Raw genomic sequence first — 26,318 nt, 5'->3', positions numbered from 1 at the left:
ATAGAATCTACGCGGAGAGAAAGTCTGTTATATTTCTATCATAATTCAACATTCCGTTTAGTAGTTGTTAGTTGTCGAATCCGAGAGAAGATAAATTTTACGTCCCCGAAACAGAAAAACAGGGAGAGAGAGAGGGGGAGACACCGAGAGACACACCGACACTGGAGAAAAGCCCTGAGAGCAGAATAAAAATAAAGCCTAAAATCACAGGAACTTGTCACGATTGATAATGGATGAGACCAATGATGGGGGAACCAGTATCCCTGCAACTGTATAATAAAATAACAAGGGTGGCAACAAATTTTCAATCTGACAATGACTTCTCCAGTTCAATCGACTGTAATTCCAAAAATTCTCAACCGATTCACATGAAATAAGCTTTATTACAACCTAAAAGACTTTCTGTTTCCAACGAGCTATTAACCACCACTCTACGACAATTATCTTACAACGAAATCACCTTTTTTTGACGAGAGATAGCTCAAAATGGAGGTCTACCGATTCTATGGTGGACAGCAAAATGGCAATTTTTTTCACTTCGAACGATGATTTCTATGTGAGATCTTAGAGAAACCCCAGCAAATTATACATTTTTTAAAACTACGCGGTCATACCTGTACGCTAATCTCATTTATTTGTATAATCCACGCGATGGGTGAGCTCACAAGCTCAAAATCAAAAATTAGGACGAACACGGCGTTCAACTTGTCATCAACTGGGCGGCCATTAATCACGTGATATCGTAGAAACGGGCTAAATATTTCACGCGCATTGATTGGCTTAGAGATTTCGAAAAACATTACAAAATTTATCAAAAGTTCTGTTAATTAATAAAATATCAGTATTATGAAAGTAAAGTGCAACATTCGTCTGAGGGGTGGAATTATTAGCAAATATTTCCTTTTTTTCAAGTCTACAGACGTAGACTTGTCGCGGTTCTATTAACATAGCCCGAACCTATGCACGTCACGTGATTAATGGCCGCCAGCGCGATAGTGCGAGGTGACTTTTTCGTATATTTGTTCGATTTTGAGCTTGTGAGCTCACCCATCGCGTGGATCATACAAATAAATGAGATAAGCGTACAGGTATGACCGCGTAGTTTAAAAAAATGTATGGTTTGTTGGGGTTTTCTCTGAGATCTCACATAGAAATCATCGTTTGAAGTGAAAAAAATGACCATTTTGCTGTCCACCATAGAATCGGTAGACCTCCATTTTGAGCTATCTCTCGTCAAAAAAAGGTGATTTCGTTGTGAGATAATTGTCGGAGAGTGGTGGTTGAAGGCTCGTTCGAAGCATAAAGTCTTCTAGGTTGTATTAAAGCTTATTTCATGTGAATCGGTTGAGAATTTTTGGAATTACAGTCGATTGAACTGGAGAAGTCATTGTCAGATTGACAATTTGTTGCCACCCTTGTTTTTGTATTATACAGGGATAGTGGACCTGGTCATTGATATTGGTTTTATTCATTCACTATCAATTGTGACAAGTCCCTGTGCCTAAAATAAAGCATTTATCAACTGGAGAAGATTCTTCGAACGTTTATTTACTATCACCAGTCTATCAATTTTATTCGTTGAGCAGTATGAGTATAAAAGTATCCCTTCGCGATTGTTTAAGTTTTCCCCTTCCATCAAAGAGCATAAAAGCGATGAAATAACTTTTTGGACCGTTAAATCAAAATCTGGCGACGCTATGTTGCTGGGAATTGTAGAATGCTATGTCGTCGAAACTTCATCGAATTTTCGGCTCCGTCAAATGTCTTACGTGGACGGAGTTTCAGTTTGAATTTACTATGAAAATGAGAAGCGCCGGATCTTTTTTCGCTTACGGCCATTTTACGCGCATCGTAATTGACATGATAGGCGTCAACCAATCCTAAGAATAATTAATTTTCACTATGTGTAGAAAGGAACGTATGGTTGTACCATCTAGTGTTCAAATCAAGGAAAAACGAACCATGCACCAGTGGCCTTTGCGCATTATAGCGTTATCCGTTATTTTGGTGTCCACGATATTGTCCTGAACACGGCTCGCCAGTTTCCTATTTGGGGTTTCGATCCATGGCCGCAAACATACACTACGTAGTCAACCAACTAACCAGAAGCCAACCAACTATCCATTCGCACAGCAAGACAGCAGCTAAGGCAATACAGTTCTGTAAATTGCAATCATGATAGCCGCCGGGAAATATATCGTCACGTTCTGGTTATGTATGAGTTTTGTTTCAGTGGTGAGTAATGTTAAATTGGTCTGAACGGGTGGCAACATTTCCCCATGTATGTATGTATGTATGTGCGTGCGTGCGTGCGTGTGGTGTGGTGTGGTGTGGTGTGTGTGTGTGGGTGTGTGTGTGTGTGTGTGTGTGTGTGTGTGTGTGTGTGTGTGGTGTGTGTGTGGTGTGTGTGTGGTGTGTGTGTGGTGTGTGTGTGGTGTGTGTGTGGTGTGTGTGTGGTGTGTGTGGGTGTCTGTGCGTGCGTGCGTGCGTGCATGCATGTATGTATCATTTATAAATTTATTTGCAATCGTATCATCGTTGCAGGGCTGTGTTTTTAATATAATCGGGCCAACACTGTTTGATCTGGCAGCGAAAACTCAAGTTCACGTAACCATCATTTCATTAGTCTTTCTAACTCAAGGAATCGGTATATTCATTGGCACAGCTACATCTGGTGGACTTTTTGCAAGATTTAACCATAAGGTTTGTAGTTTTTGCACCATCCCTTACGGTGACAATTCTGACCTAATTCATACGGTGAAAGCAATGAGCCGTCGCGTGGCATCATTTCTATTCACGCAGATATCAACTAACTGTTGCCGAACCCGTACCCAAGCGTTCAAACCTGGGGAATTAAGGCTTTAACGTTCACTCATTGTATTTACTCATACATTTCTTCTAGCCTAAAATTTGTTTAAATGATCTTTTCTCCAAAATGATTAATTTTCCACGAACGCTATTGGCGATTAGCTACAAGTGAATTGCTACCCCACAAAAATATACCGAATTTAGCCTTTTTTCGTAAATAATATTCTTGTTAATCATTCCAGATTGAAGGTAATACATTTTACTCTTTCAAATCAGCTAATGTTTGATAGATTCCCTTCATGAATGGCTGAGTCTCACGGCGTTCAAGAAAGTGCCCTGATTTCCCATGCTCAGAATTCTTCCATTTATACCAATTGAAAGTCAACAAGGCACGATTAATTGGTAACAGCAGCTTAATTACGTGCTTCAGCTTAAATTCCGGGTTGTAAACCAAAGAGAGCAGTCACATGAAATTAATGAACTAAGCATGATCAGTATCGTTTATTAAACTATTATACGTAAGGCTCATGGGAACCTTATCAGATGATAAGAAGAATCCTGGACATGGAATGGTGCTCAGGGTACTTGCCACGATCGATTAACTCTTAAAATGCCGAAAGTCTGAAAATGTTATTAATTAGTTTATTTTCTGTTATAAAAACACTCAGGTTAGGGGTCCTTAAGACAAAATTAAGCCGCTTTGACCAGTTTTACCTGACTTGCTAGTGTATTTTATGGATTTGAAACGTGGAATAGAAAAGTGAGGCAAATGGAAATCAAAGGCATTCCCTATGCTCGACATACTGGCTCCACTCCACGCGGTTGCACCTAAGCGTGGGATTTACGCGAAGCAGCAGTTATGAGGGTTTCAAGGCCAAATATAACTTGATGATGTGATAGAGCGATGTTAATCAATGATAATGCCGTAGTGAAACTAGTCACGGACTGTTCCGATTGAGTGTACAGCGGCCAAAACATATCAATTTGCGTAGTTACATAACTATTTGCAGTGAACTGCAGACAAAATATGAAGCCTTAATGGCCATTTAGAAAAACATTAAAGCAATCACAATAGAAAAATAATAATGATATACAACTCAAGTTAAAATTATGGCCATTTCTAAAATATTATTACTTGTTGGTAATCATTGCGGTACGTTTGGTTTTGGAACAATGATGAGGGGTGAGTAATCAGAATGTGGGTTTCATACCTGAGGTCAAGAGGTTGACGAATCACTCATCACTTTTAATTTTCTTTATAAATGGGAGACAGAAAAGTATTCTTAGCGCCAATAAATAACTAAACAAAACCAGCAAAAAAACAATATGAAATAAAAAAATTAGCCGATGTAACACAAGAAATTGAGCATGAATTATTGATATTAGAAAAAAAAACTAAATATGGTGGAAAAATATCAGCAAATTCAAAAATAAAAATAGGTTACAAAATTTAAAAAATCAATTTTCTTTGCTTTTCCTCCGAAATAATCGATATAAATGCGTTAATAGAATAATAAAATTTTGAAATATGAAAAGTGTGAGTAAAAATAATTTAGATCTAAAGATATTAAAAGTGTGAATAAAATGATTAAGGATTTTCGATATAAAAAGTGTGAGTAAAATATGAGGAAAATAATTAAGATTTTGAACAAAAATGTAGTGAAATAGTTAGATTTTTTATTAAAAAAGTAAAATAATTTAGATTTTTCAATATGAAGTGTAAGTAAAGTGTGAGTTACATAATTTAGATTTTTTAATATTGAAAATGTTAGTAAAATGTGAGTAAAAATAATTTAGATTTTTCAAAATAAATCATCGAAAAATTCATTTTGATAAAATTTTTGATTTATGAATGAAAGAAGAGATCGAATTTAAAATTGAAATAAAAGAAAATATTTACTAATTTTACTGTTTAACATCAAAAGTTATATCTCAGCAAAAAATCTAGTGTTTGGATGCCAATATAATATTGATAATATAACTGTAATTAATCAAATATTATTTAATTAAATATATTCAATTACAGAACTAATAGATACGCTTAACCCTAAAATATTTAGGACAGTGTTAAATTATAAAGGCAATTTAGATGAAAACATTAAATGTTCTTACAATTCCTTTTAATGAAAGAAAAAGTGATATAATACTTCCAACAGGTTATGACTTGATAAACTTAAGAATCAAAAAACGACAATTATATTATTTTGAGTTTGATAATAAACATATATTTATAATGAAAATACTATCTTATATAATAAATCTAATATTGGAATTTTTTAAAGATATTGCAATTCAATGCGATTTAGGAAATAATAAATCTTTTAAAAATATTGCGCTTCAATGTGATTTAGAAAATGAATTTAGAAAATTAAATCCTAATGAAAAAATATATTGTTATTCTGGAGGTGAATATTTAAAATTACATAAATCAAAGCATTATGAAACAATTAAACATAAAAACTATGAAAAGAGTAATAATTCGGTATTAGGTCGAAATATTAACATATTGAATTATTGAATTATATGTTTCAAATATATACAAGTTAAACATTTAAATAATAATAGAATATTAAAATTAAATCTTAAATATTCAATTGTATGTTTTGAATATAAAAAAATTTTATATGTAAAATGATAATGAAATATTAAAATTAAATCTTAAATGTTAAATTGTATGTTTCAAATGTAAAAAAGTTTAATATTTTAAAAGTGATTAATAAAATATTGAAGTCGAATCTTTATTAAATTATTTGGCTTAAACATGTAAAAGTTTAATATTTAAAATGATAATGAAATATTGAAATTGAATTTTAAATATAAAATTATATTTTTCAAATATTTAAAAGTAAAATATCAAATAAATAATTAGTGAAATAATGAAATTAAATCATAAAATTGTATCTTTCAAATATATAAGAATTGAACATTTTAATAATAAGATATTGAAATTGAATTGTTTGTTTCAAATTGATAAAAGTTTGATATTTTAAAAATGATTAATGAAGTATTAAAACTAAATCTTGAATGTGAGATTATACGCATCAAATGTATAAAAGTTGAATATAAGAATAATGATTAATAAAATATTACAATGAAATCATAAAATTATTCAAATCTAAAAAGTTGAACATTTCAAAAAGAATAAAATATTAGAGTTAATGAAATCATATGTTTCAAATATATAAAAGTTAAACATTTTAAATATTAGATTGTATGTTTCAAATGTATAAAAGTTTAATATCTTAAAATGATTAATAGAATATCAAAATTAAATCTTTAATATCAAATTATATATTTTAAATACATAAAGGTTTAATATTAAAATAATGATGAAATATAAAAATGAAATAATAAAATTGTATCTTTCAAATGTGTGAAAGTTTAATATTTCAATAATTATTGATAAGATATTAAGATTTAATCTTAAATATTAAATTATATGTTTCAAATATATAAAATTTGAAATAATGAAATAATAATTAATGCAATGTCAAAATTAGAACTATCAAATATTAATTTATATGTTTCAAAAATTAATTAATCTTTTACTTTTTTTCTTAAATAAAGCGATGGTTTCATACCAACAGGAATTAGTGACTTAAAGCATTATTTAGATGCAGGAGGTTTAATATTTATTGCATTATATTTTTATAATGTAAATATTTCAAAAGATTTAATAAATGAAAATATTTAAATGAGTAAGAAATTGGAAAAATTTAATATTAAAAATGGAAATAATCATAAGAACGGTAATAATGATAAGAAAGTTATTGAATCGGATGCTTTTAAATATTCTAAATATTGTAATTTTTAATATTTACCCCATAATAACAATGTTTCTTCATTAGGATTTAATATATTGAATTCATTTTCTAAATCACATTAAATTTCAATATTTTATGTATTTTCATTATAGATAATTATAGATAATGATCGCAGTTAAAATAATATAATTGTCGTTTTTATCATATCAGTTTTTCTTTCATCAGAAGGAATTTTAGCAATATTAATTATGTTTTTATCTGAATTATCGTTATAATTTAACACTATACTACATATTTTCGGGCTTTTGACGCCATTATCCTAAGTATCTATTGGTTCAGTAATTAAATATATTTCATTTGATAATATTTGATTAATAACAGTAATATAATCAATTTTATATTGTCTTCAAAACACTAGATTTTTTGCTGAGATGATGTAGTTTTTAATGTTAAACAGTGAAAATTGAATTCGATTTCTTCTTTCATTTATAAACCAAAAATCTCATTGAAATGAATTTTCTAGATTATTTATATTGAAAAATCTTTATTATTTTTACTCGCACTTAACTAACATTTTTAATATCAAAAGATCTAAAATATTTCACTCACACTTTATTTTCACTGTTCATATTAAAAAATGTAATTATTTTACTTTTTTCTTAAAAATTTAACTATTTTACCATATTTTATGTTAAAAATCTCAATTATTTCACTCACTCTTTACTCATAAATTTAATATAGAAAAATCTAAATTATTTTACTTTTTAATAAAAGTATTAGGTAAAGGTGTTATTTTGTTATTTATTGACGCTAAGAATACTTTATACTTTTCTGTCTCCCATTTATAAGGAACAAAAATTTAAAAGTGGTGATGAGTGATTTGTCGACCTCTCGTATGAAACCCACATTTTCTAATTACTGGGGTGGTAGGTAGTCATACAATTCAAGTCATGATTTACCACATGTTACTTCCGTGTTGTTGAAAACTTCGCGAGAATGGCGAAACATTGAAACTGGTAATAAGTGCCAAATATCATACATATTTTTTGTGCATATTCAAAATTTATCCGCTATAAAGTGCCGATAAAGAATCGCACGTTTACGATCAGTATGTTTGGCCGCGAAGGTTGCCTTGGACGCTACTTTTTCACAAGAGTTTCCGCCATCTTGTTTGCAGTGTACATGCTCCCCATTCTGTTTGTAAATACAGTTCGCGGCTCTCAACCTACAAACAAAACACCGTCAAATAGCCTAACCGAACCCGCCAACGTGGGCACCTTTTCTACGATTTTACTTCTACGTGATTAAATCAATATCTGACTTGCATTTTCAATCGTGTATTTAGTGTTTCGACGTGTTTATTGGGCGACCTCCAGTGGTTAAGATGGGTCTTTGAACATATGAAAAATTTTGAAATATTTATTTTTTGCCACGTTTGTCATTCGTATATTACAACTCATACCCTTTTTGAGGATCAAACAAAAGGAATAGTCGTAAAGTCTTCAAATGATCGCACATGCGATCGGCCTCCCCGCTCGTGCATGAAATGGAAAATAAGTATCTCGTACGATGACGAGTGATCGAAAATAAAAGATGAAATCTGAATTATACAATTCTTTCAAAGACATGAATTGGAAAATGTGGTTTGGAAATAAACTGAATATTTTATAACCTCATTTCATATGTTGCCTCTGCCTACACTAATTATGATCGTTGTGATCTGTGTGCTGGCCACAAATGCATACAAATCACACTACACTACCCATTCAACACTCAACTACCCACAGTTTTGATATACCCATCCTATTATCTAGTATGTTTCTCCCTGGATACTCAGCCATTCATGAAGGACATTTAACAAACATTAGCTCATTTTAAAAGTAGACGTCTTACTTTCAATCTTGGGCAAGTCTAAAGGTAATTATTATTGATGATACCAGGGATTTCAATTTTGGTAAATTTTTCATGGGAAAGGCTGTTTTAGGCTAATATCTAGATTTGGAAGGATAAATGTCCATTTAAACTCCATATGAAAGATGAACAAATATTGAGCATGCGATATCGGCGTCGTGATGTGGATATAACTAGGTACCGAACTATTTTTTTAGAACTAATGAAATTATACTTGCGCAATTAAGTCATATTGTCTAGCCATCATAAATCCATACAAATTAACATTTTTTGGTGACTGTATTCACAAAGATTTGATTTCATACGAAAAAAAAAAATCCGAGACCAATTTTGTAAAGATAAGTTGTATCATTTGATGATTATACGCCTGTGTAATTTGAAGTCATATTGCGGTTTCACGAAGGGAACAATCTTTTCAATATAAAAAGTACACGCCATTGGGTAATCGTTTACCTCATTCTCTTCATTGTTGTCGTCGGGATATGTATTAAAGATAAACATTCACTTCGGGGGCATTCAATGATTTATCAAATTACGCATTTGATGATGCTATAAAGGAGGATTACGGTGGTAGCCATTTTTTCTTTGGAAGGTCATTCAAATGAAATCAACAAATAAGATGATGTAACACGCTGAATTATTGAGATGAGCAATCATTGTTGTAGATATTGGGCAATCTTCCCATCTTCTCATTGGCTCATCAACTCATTGGACAATTAGATTACGCCATGTACACATCTGTTAAGGCAGGTATCGCTCCGCTAACAAATCCATTATGTTTCGCTTTCAGCTATTATTGTGTGCTATATCAGTGATTTGCGCTACAAGCACTGCTATTTGCGGGTGGAGCGATTCCTTCATTCTGGTTGCGATGATGTTCTTCGTTCAAGGTGTGGCCGTAGGTTCCATCGAGGGAGGTAAGAATCGTAGGGGTAAAGGAGGTAAGAATCGTAGGGGTAAAGGTAGGGAAAACAAGAGAATCGTTGGGAAACACTTCTTGACAGGGGAGAGTAGGACAAAATGGATCGCTTGACAGCTGTGATGGCAATCCCGCAATTAAACCAATGCCGCCAGATAATATAAACACGGAGATGATATAAAGTATGATATTTTCAACACCCGTTGTGCGAGCATTTTGCAGATAAAGTAGATATGCCCGGGCTGCCATATTTACCATATCCACTGGCCTAAACGTCAAAATTCCTCAAAATAATCAAAGCTTCCAACCCCAAATCCTAATTTTCACTAAAACCCCTAACCCCAAAACTAAAGGCAAAGCGTTAAAGGGTTAACTGACACTTCATCTAGAAATGTATTGATATATGTATACACTAGTTCTAAACCGTTCCGTTAAAAAAATGTTTAGTTTCCGCCCAATTCATGATTTTGACCTCATTCCGTTTTTTCTATTGTTCAGTTTCGGTAGATATTGGCAGCTAACAGCCGGTATTGCTGAGATAAAGTCTATGGAATGGAAATGCATCTCATATTTAGTAAGCTGCATGTATTTTCTGTTATATCGCGATACCAGATTGTTATATACCTTTGAAATTGTGCAGGAAGGCAGGGGTCTACCCCATTGCAGACTAAGAGAATAAACGAGTTGTTTAAATCGGCTCAGTCGGCCAAGGTGATGGTACATATTTCAATCGGCTTCTAGGGAGATATTAAAGTACACTTAGCAAAATTCTCAGCACTGTACTGCTTCCCCATAGTTCGCCTATATGCCCAGCGTCGCATGCATAGGTGCGTGCTGTAATATTTATTATCTATCTTTCGAGCAAATCCGTCTGTATGTCTGTCTGTCTACAAGTCTGCCTGTCTGCCCCTACATAATATATATTATAATATAATATATATTATACTCGCTATGGAACACGGAACACGTGTACATACAATACCAGCATTAATCGGTGTTGTCATATCACAAAATCACGGAATTAAAAAAAACACGGAATTTCTTCATTCTTCAGGGTACCGGACTCATGTTTTCATTACCGGTACCCGGTAGGCCTATGTGATAATTCATTATTACCGTCACTCAACAAATTAAGGATTCTTCCCAACGAGAAAATGGAGAACCTAGGCACTAAATTTACCATTGACCGCTGACCCCACATAGTATCGGGCCTGTACCCAAGGCTGTGAGTCGGGTGAGGCGACTTAAGATAATTTAGTTTATGCTGCATTGTAAAATGGATATGAAACTGATGGTTTATTTGGACTGCACTATTTCACTAGTGTTATTAAGACCAAACTGAGGTATGTATTCAAACAATCAAGAGAAATATCCCATGATTTTTCATGCGTGGCGTGCATCTTAATTGTGAATTATTTATGCGAGTTTGGTGTTTCTAGAAGTGCCTGTAACAGTTGAATGGTATGTAAGATTATAAAATGGCTTCTTTTTTAAGAGAAAGCTGTTTTACTGTTGCTACTCGTGTTGATTCCTTGGGTCTTAAAAAACGTGTTGTCGGTACTTGATGGCGGTTTATATGTAAATAATTTTCAACGAACCGGTACATGTTTGGTTGGAGCACATTATATGTTTGCAACCATCTAAAACTACGGCCAGACCTAGAGCATCTGTGCTCAATCCCCAAACTGATAATATACGGATCTACCTAGATCGCAATTAACTTCGATAACCGATGTTTACATACCCGGCAGTGAAAATGAAGAAATTCCATGCTTTTGGAAAATTCTGCGATTCCGTGATTCTGCGATAACACCGCAACCCATATGCATCTCTGGGCTCCTGGAATTTTTTCGTATCAATTGAATATCTATCTAAATTAGGCTTTTCTGTTGTTTCACAGAAAACCCTCTTGTAATCGTCGCGATTATTTTTTATCCAATTTATTTTTAACAAAAATCTATCTTCACTCAGATTCGACTACTTATCAGTAATAGGGATAATAGGCTTTCATACCAAAGGTCGAAAGGTCGAGCTCGTAAAAAAATGAAAATAATAATAATTTACAGTTGAATTAGTCGCGCACACTCCTAATTCAACTGTAAATGAACATAATTTACATGAATTTCATATATTTTAAAATCATTAACGTTAATAACAAAAGTGTGAGTAAAGTGTGAGTAATAATTCATATTTTTGATAATTTGATAAATTGTTTGACAGTTGAAATGATAAATTGTTTGACAGTTGAAATGATAAATTGTTTGACAGTTGAAATGATAAATTGTTTGACAGTTGAAATGATAAATTGTTTGACAGTTGAAATGATAAATTGTTTAACAGTTGAAATGTTAAATTGTTTGACAGTTGAAATGATAAATTGTTTGACAGTTGAAATGATAAATTGTTTGACAGTTGAAATGATAAATTGTTTGGCAGTTGAAATGATAAGACAGCTGAAATGATAAATTGTTTGACAGTTGAAATGATAAATTGTTTGACAGTTGAAATGATAAATTGTTTGACAGTTGAAATGATAAGACAGCTGAAATGATAAATTGTTTGACAGTTGAAATGATAAGACAGCTGAAATGATAAATTGTTTGACAGTTGAAGTGATAAATTGTTTGACAGTTGAAATGATAAATTGTTTGACAGTTGAAATGATAAATTGTTTGACAGTTGAAATGATAAGACAGCTGAAATGATAAATTGTTTGTCAGTTGAAATGATAAATTGTTTGACAGTTGAAATGATAAATTGTTCGACTGTTGAAATGATAAATTGTTTGACAGTTGAAATGATAAATTGTTTGGCTGTAAATTTAATTCTTATTTGATTTAATCATTTAAAAGTTTAATATTTTTAAAATGATTATAAAATATTTAATTAAAAACTAGCAAATATTTTATAAACTGTTTAATTTTCCTCTTAAATAAATGGATGGTTTCATCCCAACTGGGAAAAGTGATTTGAAACATTATTTAGTAGCAGGTGGATTAATATTGGCTGCGCTTTTCTTTTATTATGAAAATATCAGTAAGGATTTGATTAATGAAAATATAAAATTGAGCAAGAAATTAAAGAAGTTAAATGGAAACAATCACAGAAATAAAAAAACAATAAGTTAAATAAGTTAGTATTAGATAAAGTAACTTATTGTTTTTTTATTTAAATCTTTTTGATTTCTATTCGCGCTATTGGTTAACAAGAATTGACTAGAATTCAAATAGATTTAACAAGAAATTCAATAACTTTAACTGTTAGTATCACTCTTGTATTATTTCATTGTTTCTCTAATTGAATAAGCCAACTAACTAATATCACTCTTGTATTATCCTAGTCAAATGTAAAGAATTTAGAATATCATACTTGAATGAATTAAAACATGAATTACTTCTGTTACTTCATTTTCAGAAATAAAGCATAATATGTATTTAATACCATTAATACGTATTTAATACCATTAATACGTATTTGATACGTATCTAATACGTATTTAATACATTGATACCTCAACCCTCCTTTTTTAACGTATGATATAATTTACTCATTTTCATACATTTCAACCAATATATTTTATATTTTCAGCTAATTTAACAGTCGATTTCTTATTTTGATTCATATAATTTTTCATCAAGTTCGTGAAGATACATGTGATTCCTTAATGATTTTTTATTTTTATATCTTTTATTGCATATTTCACAGCATTTAATATTATTCAATCTATCTGAAATATAATTCATATTTTCTATTAATTCAGTGTATCTAATTTTACAGCAATCATAGAATTCTAAAAACTGTTTTATAGTATAAACTGAGAATGAAAATAAACCTGAAATCATAATAATTGATTTAATATTCTGTTGATTTTTATATATTAGATGTAATATTTCTAATACCTTATTTTCACTCATTTTTATAGACAAAATATATAGAATAAATTAAATTAAAAGATGTTGTTTTAATCCTCCAAATCATTTAAATCATTAACTTTTTTATTCTTCTTATTTCTGTGATTGTTTCCATTTAACTTCTTTAATTTCTTGCTCAATTTTATATTTTCATTAATCAAATCCTTACTGATATTTTCATAATAAAAGAAAAGCGCAGCCAATATTAATCCACCTGCTACTAAATAATGTTTTTCTTTTCCCAGTTGGGATGAAACCATCCATTTATTTAAGAGAAAAATTAAACAGTTTATAAAATATTTGCTAGTTTTTAATTAAATATTTTATAATCATTTTAAAAATATAAAACTTTTAAATGATTAAATCAAATAACAATTAAATTTACAGCCAAACAATTTATCATTTCAACTGTCAAACAATTTATCATTTCAACTGTCAAACAATTTATCATTTCAACTGTCAAACAATTTATCACTTCAACTGTCAAACAATTTATCATTACAACTGTCAAACAATTTATCATTTCAACTGTCTTATCATTTCAACTGTCAAACAATTTATCATTTCAACTGTCAAACAATTTATCATTTCAACTGTCAAACAATTTATCATTTCAACTGTCAAACAATTTATCATTTCAGCTGTCGTATCATTTCAACTGCCAAACAATTTATCATTTCAACTGTCAAACAATTTATCATTTCAACTATCAAACAATTTATCATTTCAACTGTCTTATCATTTCAACAGTCGAACAATTTATCATTTCAACTGTCTTATCATTTCAACTGTCAAACAATTTATCATTTCAACTGTCAAACAATTTATCATTTTAACAGTCTATTAGATATTTAAATCATTTTACTCAATTCAATAATTATAATGTAGAATTGTTACTCTTTACACCAGTTTTTATGTTTAATTGTTTCATAATGCTTTGATTTATGTGATTTTAAATATTTACCTCCGCAATAACAATGCACTTTTTCATTTGGATTGAATTTTCTAAATTCATCATCTAAATTACATTGAACTGCAATATCTTTAAATGATTTTTCATTATCTAATTCACATTGAATGCCAATATTTGATGAATTTTCATTATAGATAATTTGTTTATTATCAAAATTGAAATAATATAATTGTCTTTTTTCAATTCTTAAATTAATCAAATCATTGTAATCTTTTGAAAGTATTATATCATCATTTCTTTCATTGAAAGGAGTTTTAAGAATATTAATTATGTTTTCATCTAAAGTTCCTTTAAAATTAAAAACTGTATTGAACATTTTAGGATTTTTAACGCCATTATCAAAAGTATCTACTAGTTCGGTAATTAAATATGTTTCATTTGATAATATTTGATTAATCATAGTTATGTTATCGATTTTATAATGTCTTGCGGACACTAAATTTGTTGCTGAAATATAATTTTTAATGTAAAACTGTGAAAATGATTTATTGGTTTCATTGATTTCGATTTTAAAGTCGGGTTCTTCTTCTTCTTTCTTCATTTTTATAACAAAATTTTTATTAAAACTCATTCAAATATAAATATTCAATGTTTTAAATATGAATTATTTCAATCACACTTTACTGACACTTTTAATGTTTAAAAATCTAACTCGTACAAATATAAATATTGAAATATGTTTAAAATATAAACTATTTCACTCACACTTTACTCACACTTTTATACTCTTTTAGTTATCCATTTATTTTACTTATATTTTTACTCGAAATCTGTTAAAATATGAATTATTACTCACACTTTACTCACACTTTTGTAATTAACGAATAAATGATTTTAAAATATATGAAATTCATGTAAATTATGTTCATTTACAGTTGAATTAGGAGTGTGCGCGACTAATTCAACTGTAAATTATTTTTATTTTCATTTTTTTACGAGCTCGACCTTTCGACCTTTGGTATGAAAGCCTATTATCCCTATTACTCTTATCAGCAATAAATACTCTGATCATTGTGGTGAGCGTTATAGCGCTCTGAATACGTGTGCTAGTATTTTAAATGTTTTCGTCGAATTGATCTCGCGACGAAAATACAGACACTGAACTAGATAAAGGATTCGCCATTCGTTTATTCCTAATCCCTCAATTCATAATTTTTAAAAATCTCAAAACAGGGATTGTCCCTGTTATTTATTTGTTTGGTAAATTTCGTTTGATTTTTTTAGTTTCCCTTACAGACCCACCACACCTGCCGGGAGCGAAATTACCCGACGACCTTGAGATTGGTCTCTGCGTCAGTCAAAAAGGATAATTGTTCTTTTATGATTCATATTAGAAATATAAGTGAATGGTTTATTTTACTTTTAAAACCAGGATTATATAATTTGGAAAATTTAGCTCAAGAAATTAATAGAAGAGCACGGATACAAATTATGTGAACATAAATCTTTAATTAGATTTATAAAAAGTGATAGTTCAAATAAAATCAAAATAAAGGTACATGATGAAAATGGACATGCCATTTTTGGTAAGAAAACCAATAGCTAAAATGTTAGGAATTAAACCAGATACTGTTACTGGAAACGCAGAAGGTAGCTCAAATTTAATACCTGTTACACGTTCTTATATTTATTGTAATTAAATTGATCCTACAAAAACATTTGAAGCGAATAAAAGTACAACTTGCATTTCTAGTATTAAATAATTTAGCATTAAAAAATGTGAAACCATTTGGAGCACAAATAAATTTTGATTTATCTGAATGTGATTTTAAACCTTGCAATCCACGTTTTAATAATTCTACGTTAGAAATAAGAAATAACAATGGAAATTTAATTGATTTAAATAATTTTTCTGAAATTTATGAATTAGTTATAAGATAATAAATTTTTCACTATATAAATATGAATATAACTGTTGGACTGAGTATATGTTTTAGATTTGGTTTTAAACGTGAACAAGGAGTGGAATTTGAAAAAAGTGATGTAATAACACATATTAGAAGTACTACATTTTTTTATGAAACAACATTTGATTTTGAAACAACAAGAAATATAGAAACTTATGATGTAAAAAAAATACTGATTTAATAAGAAATTCTACAAACACAGTATAATTGTTGCGTTTATTAACGGACTCATTGGATTGAACTTCAAAACAAAATTCACGATATTTAGGATTGAGGGATGTTATTCAATAGGCCTGCGACCAATCTGTCCAGATGTTAGGCCTACGCATATACATAGGCCTTCATAGGCTAGTAGCCTATACTAGGTTGAAGCTAAGTTCACTGTAAAGGAGGAATCAGATTTATTAAAATGCATGTTAATTAGTGATTAACTGGTTCTGACCTGCAACGATCAATCACAATTATCAATTTTATTGGCAAAAATGAAGATTTTTTTGAAAATTTCTTCTGAGCAGACAGCTTTATAAATCAGTCTTTTCATTTGAGTTTTTTCATCATAAATGAAACTGGTATTTCATTGATTCCTAATTACTTAAGCCGCAGGCATAGGTCGGCCTTGCGACGGCTTGCAACGCACTGCGACGCCATTCACTGTGACCGCCAGCGACGAAGTGTCGCAACGACTCATCGACCTATGCTCCCTTGTGACGGAGCAACGGGTTGCGACTGTCAGCAACGCCAGTCACAAGGAGTCGCACGTGTTCTACTTTCTGTGACGCGACACGACAGTCACAACCGACATACACGCTCTTGCGACTGGCAGAAACTAGTCGCACACAGTCGCTGACAATCGTATTTCAACCGACTTGCACCGAAACTTGTGATGCAACGCGAAGATGGCATATCGTCGCAAGGCCAACCTACATCCGACCTTAAGTTACTGCGGAGCCCCAGAAATGTCTTTTTTTTCGTTCAAAAGACCTTTCGATTGAAAATTCTTTCGTCGGAACAAATTTCATTTCGTTAGAACCAATAATATTCTGTTCGATTGAACCAATTTGAAAAAATCGTTAGAATCGTTAGAAACTTTTTTTGTCCAAACGAAAGGTTTTTCGTTCGAACAATCATTTGATCGAACAGAATTGTTTTAATTTGAACAGAATTTTCTTGTCAGAACATTAAGTTTTTCGTTCGAACAAGTATATCGTAGCAAGTTTTTTCTCCGAACCAAAAGTATTAAGTATTTCGTTCAATCGCCGAGACAAAAAGTTTTTCATTTCAACAATAACATAGCTTTTTATTCGAACACATTTTTTTGTCAGAATGAAGAAAAGTTTTGGTTCAAACAATAATCGTATTGTTGGATCAAACAGAATTGTTTTCATTCGAACAAGATTTTCTTGTTGGAACATTAAGTTTTTTGGTCGAACAGCGTTTTATGGTTGTTTTGGAAATTTACTCGGTCCGGTATATTTTGGATTACTGTGTCTGTCATTTATCAGGATATGAAAGAGAAGACGACTTATGATACTACATTGCGTGACTACACTAGTTAGACTGACTTATTCCAAAATGAGGCGTTCCGTTGATTTCGGCCACAAGTTTTCGTTCAGATATAACTGCTGAGCCATTTGAGTGACTTATTGATACTGTTTCTTAATAGCCTGTTTAGTAATGGCTGATGTTGTACCTTATCAAATGCTTTGTCGTAATCCATAAAGAGAAATTATGGCCTAACAGTCGATTGTCAAGAGTCAAATAGGGCCATCTGGTCCAGTTGTCCATGGTTTCTAGTAGGTGTAATTGTAACTGTTTGTCAACCTTCCTCTTCATAATCTGTGTTAAACGTTTAACAGGATTCTAAGACTGTACAGAAAATCCGTTATCGCTGCTTTGCAGCTATATTCTCTTTCTATTTTTGGTATTTGTTAATTTCTAACAGGATACCTATCTATCTTATAATTATTTTCAAATGGTAGATAATTTGATACTCTAGAAATATTATCAGTTGCAGGATGTAAACAACTAATAATTGACCATAAAAAGACATTTATTATCTTCATTTTGTACATTGATTACTGCATTAGTTTTAAATGGCAACTTAATATACTGTTCGTGAACTGTCGGATTTGACATATCTATTGATCATGTTTGACGATCCTATACGTGTACCCGGAAATGAGCGCCCTCAGTCGGCTTCTGTTGAAAGTATGACGTAAAGGAAGGGCATACTGAATAGAATACTGTATAGAATTTAGCCTATAGCAAATCGGCTATTGTCGCTTCGATGAATGGTCCCATAAACTTCTTTGTTATGCGAACAATGGTATGTTGTTTTTATATTTCTATGAAATTTGTGGTTCTATTAACCTTAGTTTGAAAAAAATGACGGTTTCGAGTTGAATAGATACGTTGATTATGCGTGATGTTCGATTGATGTTGTGCGTTCGTAGTCTCACTAGTCTGTGTAAAACACAAACAACAGCTGGTTGGTGCATTGACAAAAAGGCCTATGATGTGTTTTCCTCGCCACTAACAGGGAAATGATTTCGTCTATTACAGCAGGGTTATAATTAGTTCCAAATTATGATTTCCAATTTTACTTTAGGAGTCTGACTCTTCGAAACAACCAGAATTGTCAGTGAACTCTGAGCCGTTAAAGCCTGTCTTTCATCATCATGTAGTAGGCCAACATCGTCATCATTACCGTTCTTCACTTCACATCATGCTACTTCAACCTCAAATGGGAAGACAATCGAAGTACTGGAAACTCCGAATGCTAAACTATCTCATCCTGTAAGTATTTCCTTAGATTTTATTCACATTATGCTAGTCTTTTCAAGAACAAATCAGCTGTGGCGCCTTATCCGTTTTCAAACCTATTTGATTTTGTATTGATTTAAACGTAGGTCCTAATATTAATTTTCCTTGATTTTCATCTAAATACTTTTGGTTTCCTGATTTTTCATTAGACCTGATTATATTTTTAGTTTATGACGCCACAACCCCAGCAAACGGTAACCAGGACACCAAGCCAAGATTTAGGTCTAACCTATGGTAGTAGCTTTGAAGAAACCCCAACCTCGGTAAGTCTTAGCATATTCAGTAGAAAATATCATCACATCTAATTATGTCATATTACCAAGCCAGTACCCTTATTCTAGGTTTAAAATACAGAAAGTCGGTACATTTATTACTATGGTTTGGCATAAAAGTCGGATTATATTTATTTTCAGAGTAAATCCAAAAAACACTGCGTAGTCCCACATTGTGTTAAGAGAGGCTACCGTCATGAACCAGGACATGGGAAGGTCACTTTTCACAAGTTTCCTAAAGATGAAAAGTTACGCAAGGAGTGGATAGTAAAATTAGGCGGGATGTAGGCAAACACTTTATTGTCAAGAATCATTCATGCATATGTTCGTTGCACTTCAAAGAAGACGACTTTGAGTATAGTCTGTTCGCGGGTCGCAGGTTTTTACACACTGGGGCCGTTCCATCGGTATTTGCCTGCTGGAATGGCTTGAAAAACATTTCTACTGGCATTTCAGTTACACGTGCTAAAATAAGCTTCAACTCATGGAGCGACCTGGAGTTTGTGCCGAATATAAAATCTTGGAGGATCACCAGTTAAACAGTGACAGCAGTACCTATTCGTCTAATTCAGAAATGTGTTCAGACTTAGATAAAGAAAATGACAATTCCAGTGAGAATGAAATTGATAAACTGAAGAATGAACTCGAAAATATTAGATTTATAAATGAAAAGCTGCAATCTGAGAATTTTGCACTAACTAAAGAATTATCCAGCAAGTTGTTCTGTATTGAAAACATTAAGCCATCTGAAATTACATTTTACACCGGTTTTCCGTCAATTTTTGTTTTTGAAAATGTGCTAGAGTACCTGAACCCTGGTCAGAGAGGTGAAAACATAATTTACTGCAATCATATGCAACAGTCAGCCAATGCAATAAAGCTTGGTCGTCCAAGAAAATTAACTCCAAGAAATGAGTTCTTCCTTTTCTTGTGTCGCGTACGTCTGGGTTTACTTGAGGTTGATTTGGCAAATCGATTCAATATTTCTGTTTCAACTGTAAGTGACATTATCATATCTTGGGCGAATTTTGTGTATATACGGTTGGGTGTTTTGAATATTTGGGCACCCAGAGAATCAATCCAGAAATTCATGCCCGAAAGTTTCAAATCTAAGTACCCCCAAACTAGAACAATTATTGATGCTACAGAAATAAAATTGGAAATGCCATCATCATTAGTCCTTACATCACAATCATATTCAAATTATAACACACTCAAAGGCTTGATTGGCATCAGTCCATCTGGTTGTGTGAATTTCTGTTCGCAACTTTACACTGGCAGTATTTCTGACCGCGAATTAACTATTAGAAGCGGTTTGTGGAAGTTACCTTTCGAGCAGGGAGATGTAATTATGTAATTATGGCAGACAAAGGTTTTAACATCCAGGATCTTCTCGACCCTATAGGTGTGCGTTTGAATATTCCTCCATTCTTGGGTCAAAATGCACGAATGTCAGTGTCTGATGTTCGGGAGACTCAAGCCATTGCAGCAGAACGTTTCCATGTGGAGAGGCTTATCAATAGAATAAAGAATTTTCACATTTTTGACAGTGTCGTACCATTGACTCTAGCAGGATCTATAAACCAAATCTGGTCTGCATGCGCCCTGCTTACCTTATTCCAGAATCCGATAATTTCCTGTGAAATTTAAAATGAAGCCTTCGTGTTAAATATATGATGATTTTATTTAAACAAATTATAATAAGATTATTGTTATAAAACAATAATGTAAATTTGTTACAAATTTATACACTGTTCACTGCGCATTTATAACTGATCTCATAAATGTATTGAAATAAAATTTAAGAATTTAAGAAGTGGATAATGGTTGAATCCTTTTGAGAGAACTTCATCTCCGAGTTCCATTGAGTTCACCAGGTTGTTCGGAATGTAATGTATGAGGAAGAATTCTGTCAGTTTATGTAGCATTTCCTTCCAGAATTCAGATTCAAATTTTATGCGTTCTATCAGAAACCATTTTTTTGTGAAAATGACGAAATCACCCCACTCCAACCCACTGATTCCTAACTGACGCTGAATTTGATAATAATAATAATGGTTTTTTTTAGTTGTGGCTTCCCGTTGACTAGCCCTGAGCAGAATGAACTGTCCGCACAAGCCTCTCGAGGGGATATATCTTTAAAGGCATATGGGCACTTGACCTCAAGTAACCCATATCCAGCACCATCAGCAATAACTAAATAATCAGGAGAAGCACCTAGCCAGGGAAATACGGGATTCACTATCATACGACAGGGAAAAACTTGTACCAGCTTTCCACACTTTCCTAGGTACTGAATGTATTTCAATATGGCCTTGTCCTCATTATCAATTCCGTGTCGTACAGCAGGTACATGTGAAATATCAGTTGATGTTGTCAGTGATTCTACAAATTTGGCTGTAACCTTTGCTTTCCTTTTTAATATTGTACCAAATGTACTAGCTGTCAATCGATATTTACGAGCTGAATACCAATCACAACTAAATCTCTGTTTTCGAGTGAGTTCCTCGAGTTCAACAGATTGTTGGGCATTTAGAATTAGATTATTGATGAATTCGTGTTCCAAAAATGTTGGCTGCCTTGGAAATTTAAATCTGGGTGGAATTCTTATAGGCATTGTAGGAAAATGATCAAAAATAACTGATGAATATTAGGAGTATGAAGAAAAATCACTGACAACATCGAAATCTCCTTCAGAAATACTAAGTTAATAACTTAGAACACTACCGACCGGGGTTTGAACACCTATTTTCGTGTCAATCATATCTCTATGTTCATTGAACATCTGACAAAAGCCTAAAGACGGATTTATTATCTTTAAATTTTGAAATAAGTCTAAAGTATCATTGAACTGTGAGTGTTTCAAATAATCACTCGTGGCATCATACAGTGTTGATTTTATACCAGTCTTTTTGGAGCCATATTCAGGCCTGATAACTGAATAACTCATAATTGGTTCTGGGTAAATTCCAGCGGTTCTTGGCCGGTGCCATTCTTGCGGGTTGTCAGTACATGTACCGATTTCTGGGTACTTGACTATTTTCTATTTTGTTACAATGGTCCAGCAAATAGAGTAAAGCAACAATGTGGTTGCAGTAACCACCACTTCCAGCTGCACAACTGCAATGACCAACTTGAACTACATCACCGAAAAGAGCTACCAAGACATTATGTGGGGTTTCATTCTTGCGTTGGGAACGAAAACATTTACCTCGAACGAATAGCAAATCAGTGTCTTTTTTCATAACATTGGCCACATTATGTACATAGTTTTCATTAAAAAAACTTGTAACCCTTGTCTAGTGGCTTTTCTATGTATTGTTCACCTTTAAGTCTTTTTCCTGATTTCACGGCGTGGTCACGTATATTTAAAAAAGTAAATGTCTTTGAAACTAAAATATCTTTGGTCCCATTCTGCGGTGGCTGTAAAATAATGTCTTGTGGATCATCCTTAATGTTAACTGAAGTGTTGGTTGCAGCTTCCTTACATACTGGACATTTCATAATTTTTGCTCTTGTATATGTCTTGTGAGGATCCGGATCAATTAGATCATACTGACGCTGACTACATTGGCGAACCCTGAAATGAAATTTATTTCAAATTACTATAGCCATCAAGATTGAAATATCTGTTTTATTTAACTGGACTGAAAGAAATAAACTGATCTTGGTATTTGGTATATGGTTTTTCATTGGAATTATCTAGATTGTATGGAATACTTCAAAGTATTTCAAAATATTTCAAACATCGGAAGTTTTTTGAATGGATTTAAAAAACTACATTGAAATTAATACAGCTCTGGTGTCTGCAGACTTATATTTTAAACCCCGACATCTCAACCAAAATTGTAGGTCATTCTTCTTGTACTTTGAAGGTGAGTTTTCTAACGATGAACCTGGGATATCGATCGCAGTAAAAATATGAGATAATGAGGTTTAAATACAAAGGTATTACGGGATATAATTAACACAACCAATTACAGGTTGTTAACAAACATTTCAAAATAGAGTGAAATTCTTAAGTAGGCCTAATGATGTGTAGTTCAGCTCAGTGATATATCTGAACATAATTTCTTAATGTACACACAATGTTTTTCTTTTTAAATTCAAAAGACACTAGATTATTACCTGAGAACACAAATCACAACCAGTGGCACCTCTGGAAGTAGGATTATCATCATACTGGCTAATTTCAGTACCATCAGTAGACAACTGATGTGGATCCAACATTATTATGCACTGTCAAGTGGAACCATTTAAATTTAAAACTCAACCGAAATACACATACTGAAATATAATTTAAGTACCTGTGTCAGGATTGTAAGCAACTGAAAAAAGCTAGAGGCCAACAACAATAATAAGATTTGGGTTCTGTTCAGCTCTCAGGCCTAAAATTAGGCAGGTAAGGATCAGCCGGTAAGTTCAAACAGAGAACAAACCGCAAGTTGTGAATATTATACACAGACTACTGTGGACAGTGTGGTACGATCAAATAACGTATTATAGGAGGATTTTTTGCATTCGTGGGATTTAGATGCCAGTCACTGACACTTGTTGATGTAATATACATTTGTATGTGGTACATACCATCAAAATGTGTAGTAAACAGCACCAAATCGTTATTTTATTCACGGAAACTAGCGCGCCTAGCGATACGCTTTGTTTAGCTTCCGGGTACGCGGTAACGCTTCCATTGCGTCATCAGTACTGAGTCGTCGCCAGATGGCAGTACTTTCCGGAAACATGTATAAATCTGTTCTATGATCACTATTTCATTTCATATAAAATTTTATTAGTCTTCTTAAAGTTTTCGATACGCGTATGGCCTTTATAGTTAGTAATGTATGTTTGTACCCTTAACCTTTTCTACAGCCAGATCGGAATAAAGATCGCCAACTTGAGTCCAGTTCGGCAAAATCAGCACTTTTGCAGAGGTTTTGAATGGTAAATGTTGAAGACGCTTTGAAAGGAGTACTTTGTATTTCGCGCTGATCTCTATATCTGGTAGTGTTGATCTCTAGATGGCGCTCCCATAAAAAAAAACGTCGTTTATTTACTGATTTCGTCCTAATCTAAGTGCGACATATCAACCAACTAGTCAGAAAACCCGTTATCGCTGCTTTGCAATTATATTTAGATTATTTATTTTTCCGTTTGAACTGAAGTACGCACTTCATACCAAACTAAACCCACCAAATTAGGGTTGATTGCTTGTCAGTTTGGAATATCATTGCGCAACGGACGTTTGTCAAACTATACCGCGTAGAACTATGAAGTCCTGAGCTAAGTGGTACCGGTAACTATCCATATTTCCTTTCCAGGTGGATTGATCCATTGTTTGTATGTTTGGCAAGAAGCAAGTTCTGGTTATCTACATTTCGTCATGGCTGGACTTGGTATTGGATCTATCATCTGCCCTCTATTGGTCAGCCCGTATTTATCTGAATTCAGTCGAAATATGACAAAATCTCCAAGCATGTCATTCATTCCAATAATTGAACATAATATGACTAATCACATAATAATCGCGATCAAAAATGCATCCAATCCGGGAAGATCTAACTGTTCTACGGTGGATATGGTAATAACTCACGAAGGTCGAGTCGAGTATGCCTATTATATGGTAAGCGGCACCTTGCTCGTAACGGCGGCTGCTTATTTCATGACACTTATATCTGGTACTGGTTTGCAACGCAATAACAACCTAGAAATCAGAAATGACTTACCCAGAAATCATTTTGAAGATGATGTCACGGCATTGTACCCTGATAACAATAACGTCATAACAACCGAACATTGTTTATACCCAACGCGTTGTATAAAGTTTCTTGCAAATTTAATGACGACTTTTGTCGCCGGAAACCAGAACGTGTACGGTAATTTGATTCCGATCTATTTCGTTGAGAGCGGTTTAGGTTTGCAAACCGGAACTTATTTAACCAGCGCTTTTTGGGTGATATTCACCGTGTCGAGGTTCCTGTGTTGTTTTCTTGTTCATTTTACTGGAAGTAAGAAGATTCTTACTCTGTGCATAACTTTAGCGAATGTCGGCTCTGTTTGTTTGTTTTTCCGCTCGTTCTCTAATGCATTTTTGCTCATAGCCATAATAAATTTCGCTTTGGGAACAAGCGCAATATTCCCAGGACTGATGGGTTGGGTTAAAGAAACTGTCAACATCACACCAATAGATATCGCTATCCTACTGTCCAGTGCATGTGTTGGTCATATGGCATGGACTGTTGGAATATCAATCGCCATGGAAAAATTTGGCTCTGTTGTTTTTGATTACGTTGTAATGGGGACAAATTTTTCGATCGGTATCTGTTGGTTTGTTGCCGTCGTCAAACAATGCTGTTACCGGGAGAACTTGGAGAAACAAATGCTATCAGGGGCTATTTGCGGTGCCAAATTAAACGAACGCTCACCCCTTCTTGTAGCAGATGACTAAGACGAGCTCGCAAATTAGCAATTCAAAGAGATGGCTGGCTGTGTCTTTTTTTATTTAGCGAACATAATTATTTTCCAATAATTTGTCTTCATTCTGATTATATGTGAATACATTTTCAACGCTGTCAGAAATATAGAAATATATGTTCTTCTCTTCCCAATGAAAAACTGCCTATGCTTACAATTTCTGAATGGCTTATGTAGCACTAGTTTTTTTGTGTACGTTTATGGATAGGGTGCATTCAATGGATTGCCTCATTCAAACCTCTGGAAAATCTGCGTAATGCGGAAAATAACATCAGTTCTTCACCTCTACACTAGGCCATTGCATCCTCCCCCTGCAGGGATTCGAACCTGATGGCATCGAGAATGCCACGGTACGAAACACTGCCACACTTAACCGAGTGCGCCGCTATACCCGCAGCTCAGATGATGTCATTATTAGCCAATCATATCCCGATATTCCGTTTTATCTTAGCCGGGTTTTAACGTTAAAAGTTCTTCTGTGAAAATTACCTTCCCGATTAAATAACGAGCAATCTGATTGGTGAACCAGCGCATGTACCTGCACATCCGATCTAAT

The 26,318-nt window shown here is 32.9% G+C and overlaps 1 protein-coding gene and 1 pseudogene across 1 annotated transcript; both read left to right on the top strand.

Annotated features, from left to right (window-relative positions):
* Positions 1–2,073: 2,073 nt before the first annotated feature.
* Positions 2,074–25,855, top strand: LOC141907220 (major facilitator superfamily domain-containing protein 4A-like). Its single transcript, XM_074796800.1, has 4 exons — positions 2,074–2,235; positions 2,545–2,703; positions 9,274–9,400; positions 24,610–25,855. Exons 1-4 carry the CDS (start codon positions 2,176–2,178, stop codon positions 25,734–25,736), a joined length of 1,473 nt encoding a protein of 490 aa, XP_074652901.1. The 5' UTR covers positions 2,074–2,175; the 3' UTR covers positions 25,737–25,855.
* LOC141907093 (uncharacterized) lies at positions 19,773–20,938 on the top strand (annotated as a pseudogene).
* Positions 25,856–26,318: the final 463 nt, after the last annotated feature.

Source organism: Tubulanus polymorphus, chromosome 6 (genome assembly GCF_964204645.1).
Source record: "Tubulanus polymorphus chromosome 6, tnTubPoly1.2, whole genome shotgun sequence".
In the NCBI taxonomy this organism is placed as follows: domain Eukaryota; kingdom Metazoa; phylum Nemertea; class Palaeonemertea; order Tubulaniformes; family Tubulanidae; genus Tubulanus; species Tubulanus polymorphus.
Note: the sequence above shows the minus strand (reverse complement) of the source record. Positions and strands in the feature narration are given on the sequence as shown.

Excerpts from the sequence above, each read along its gene's own strand:
- LOC141907220 (XM_074796800.1), top strand. The coding sequence starts at position 2,176 with ATGATAGCCGCCGGGAAATATATCGTCACGTTCTGGTTATGTATGAGT. Across the intron at positions 2,236-2,544 it reads GTATGAGTTTTGTTTCAGTG|GGCTGTGTTTTTAATATAAT; the intron begins GTGAGTAATGTT and ends TCATCGTTGCAG. Across the intron at positions 2,704-9,273 it reads TTGCAAGATTTAACCATAAG|CTATTATTGTGTGCTATATC; the intron begins GTTTGTAGTTTT and ends TTTCGCTTTCAG.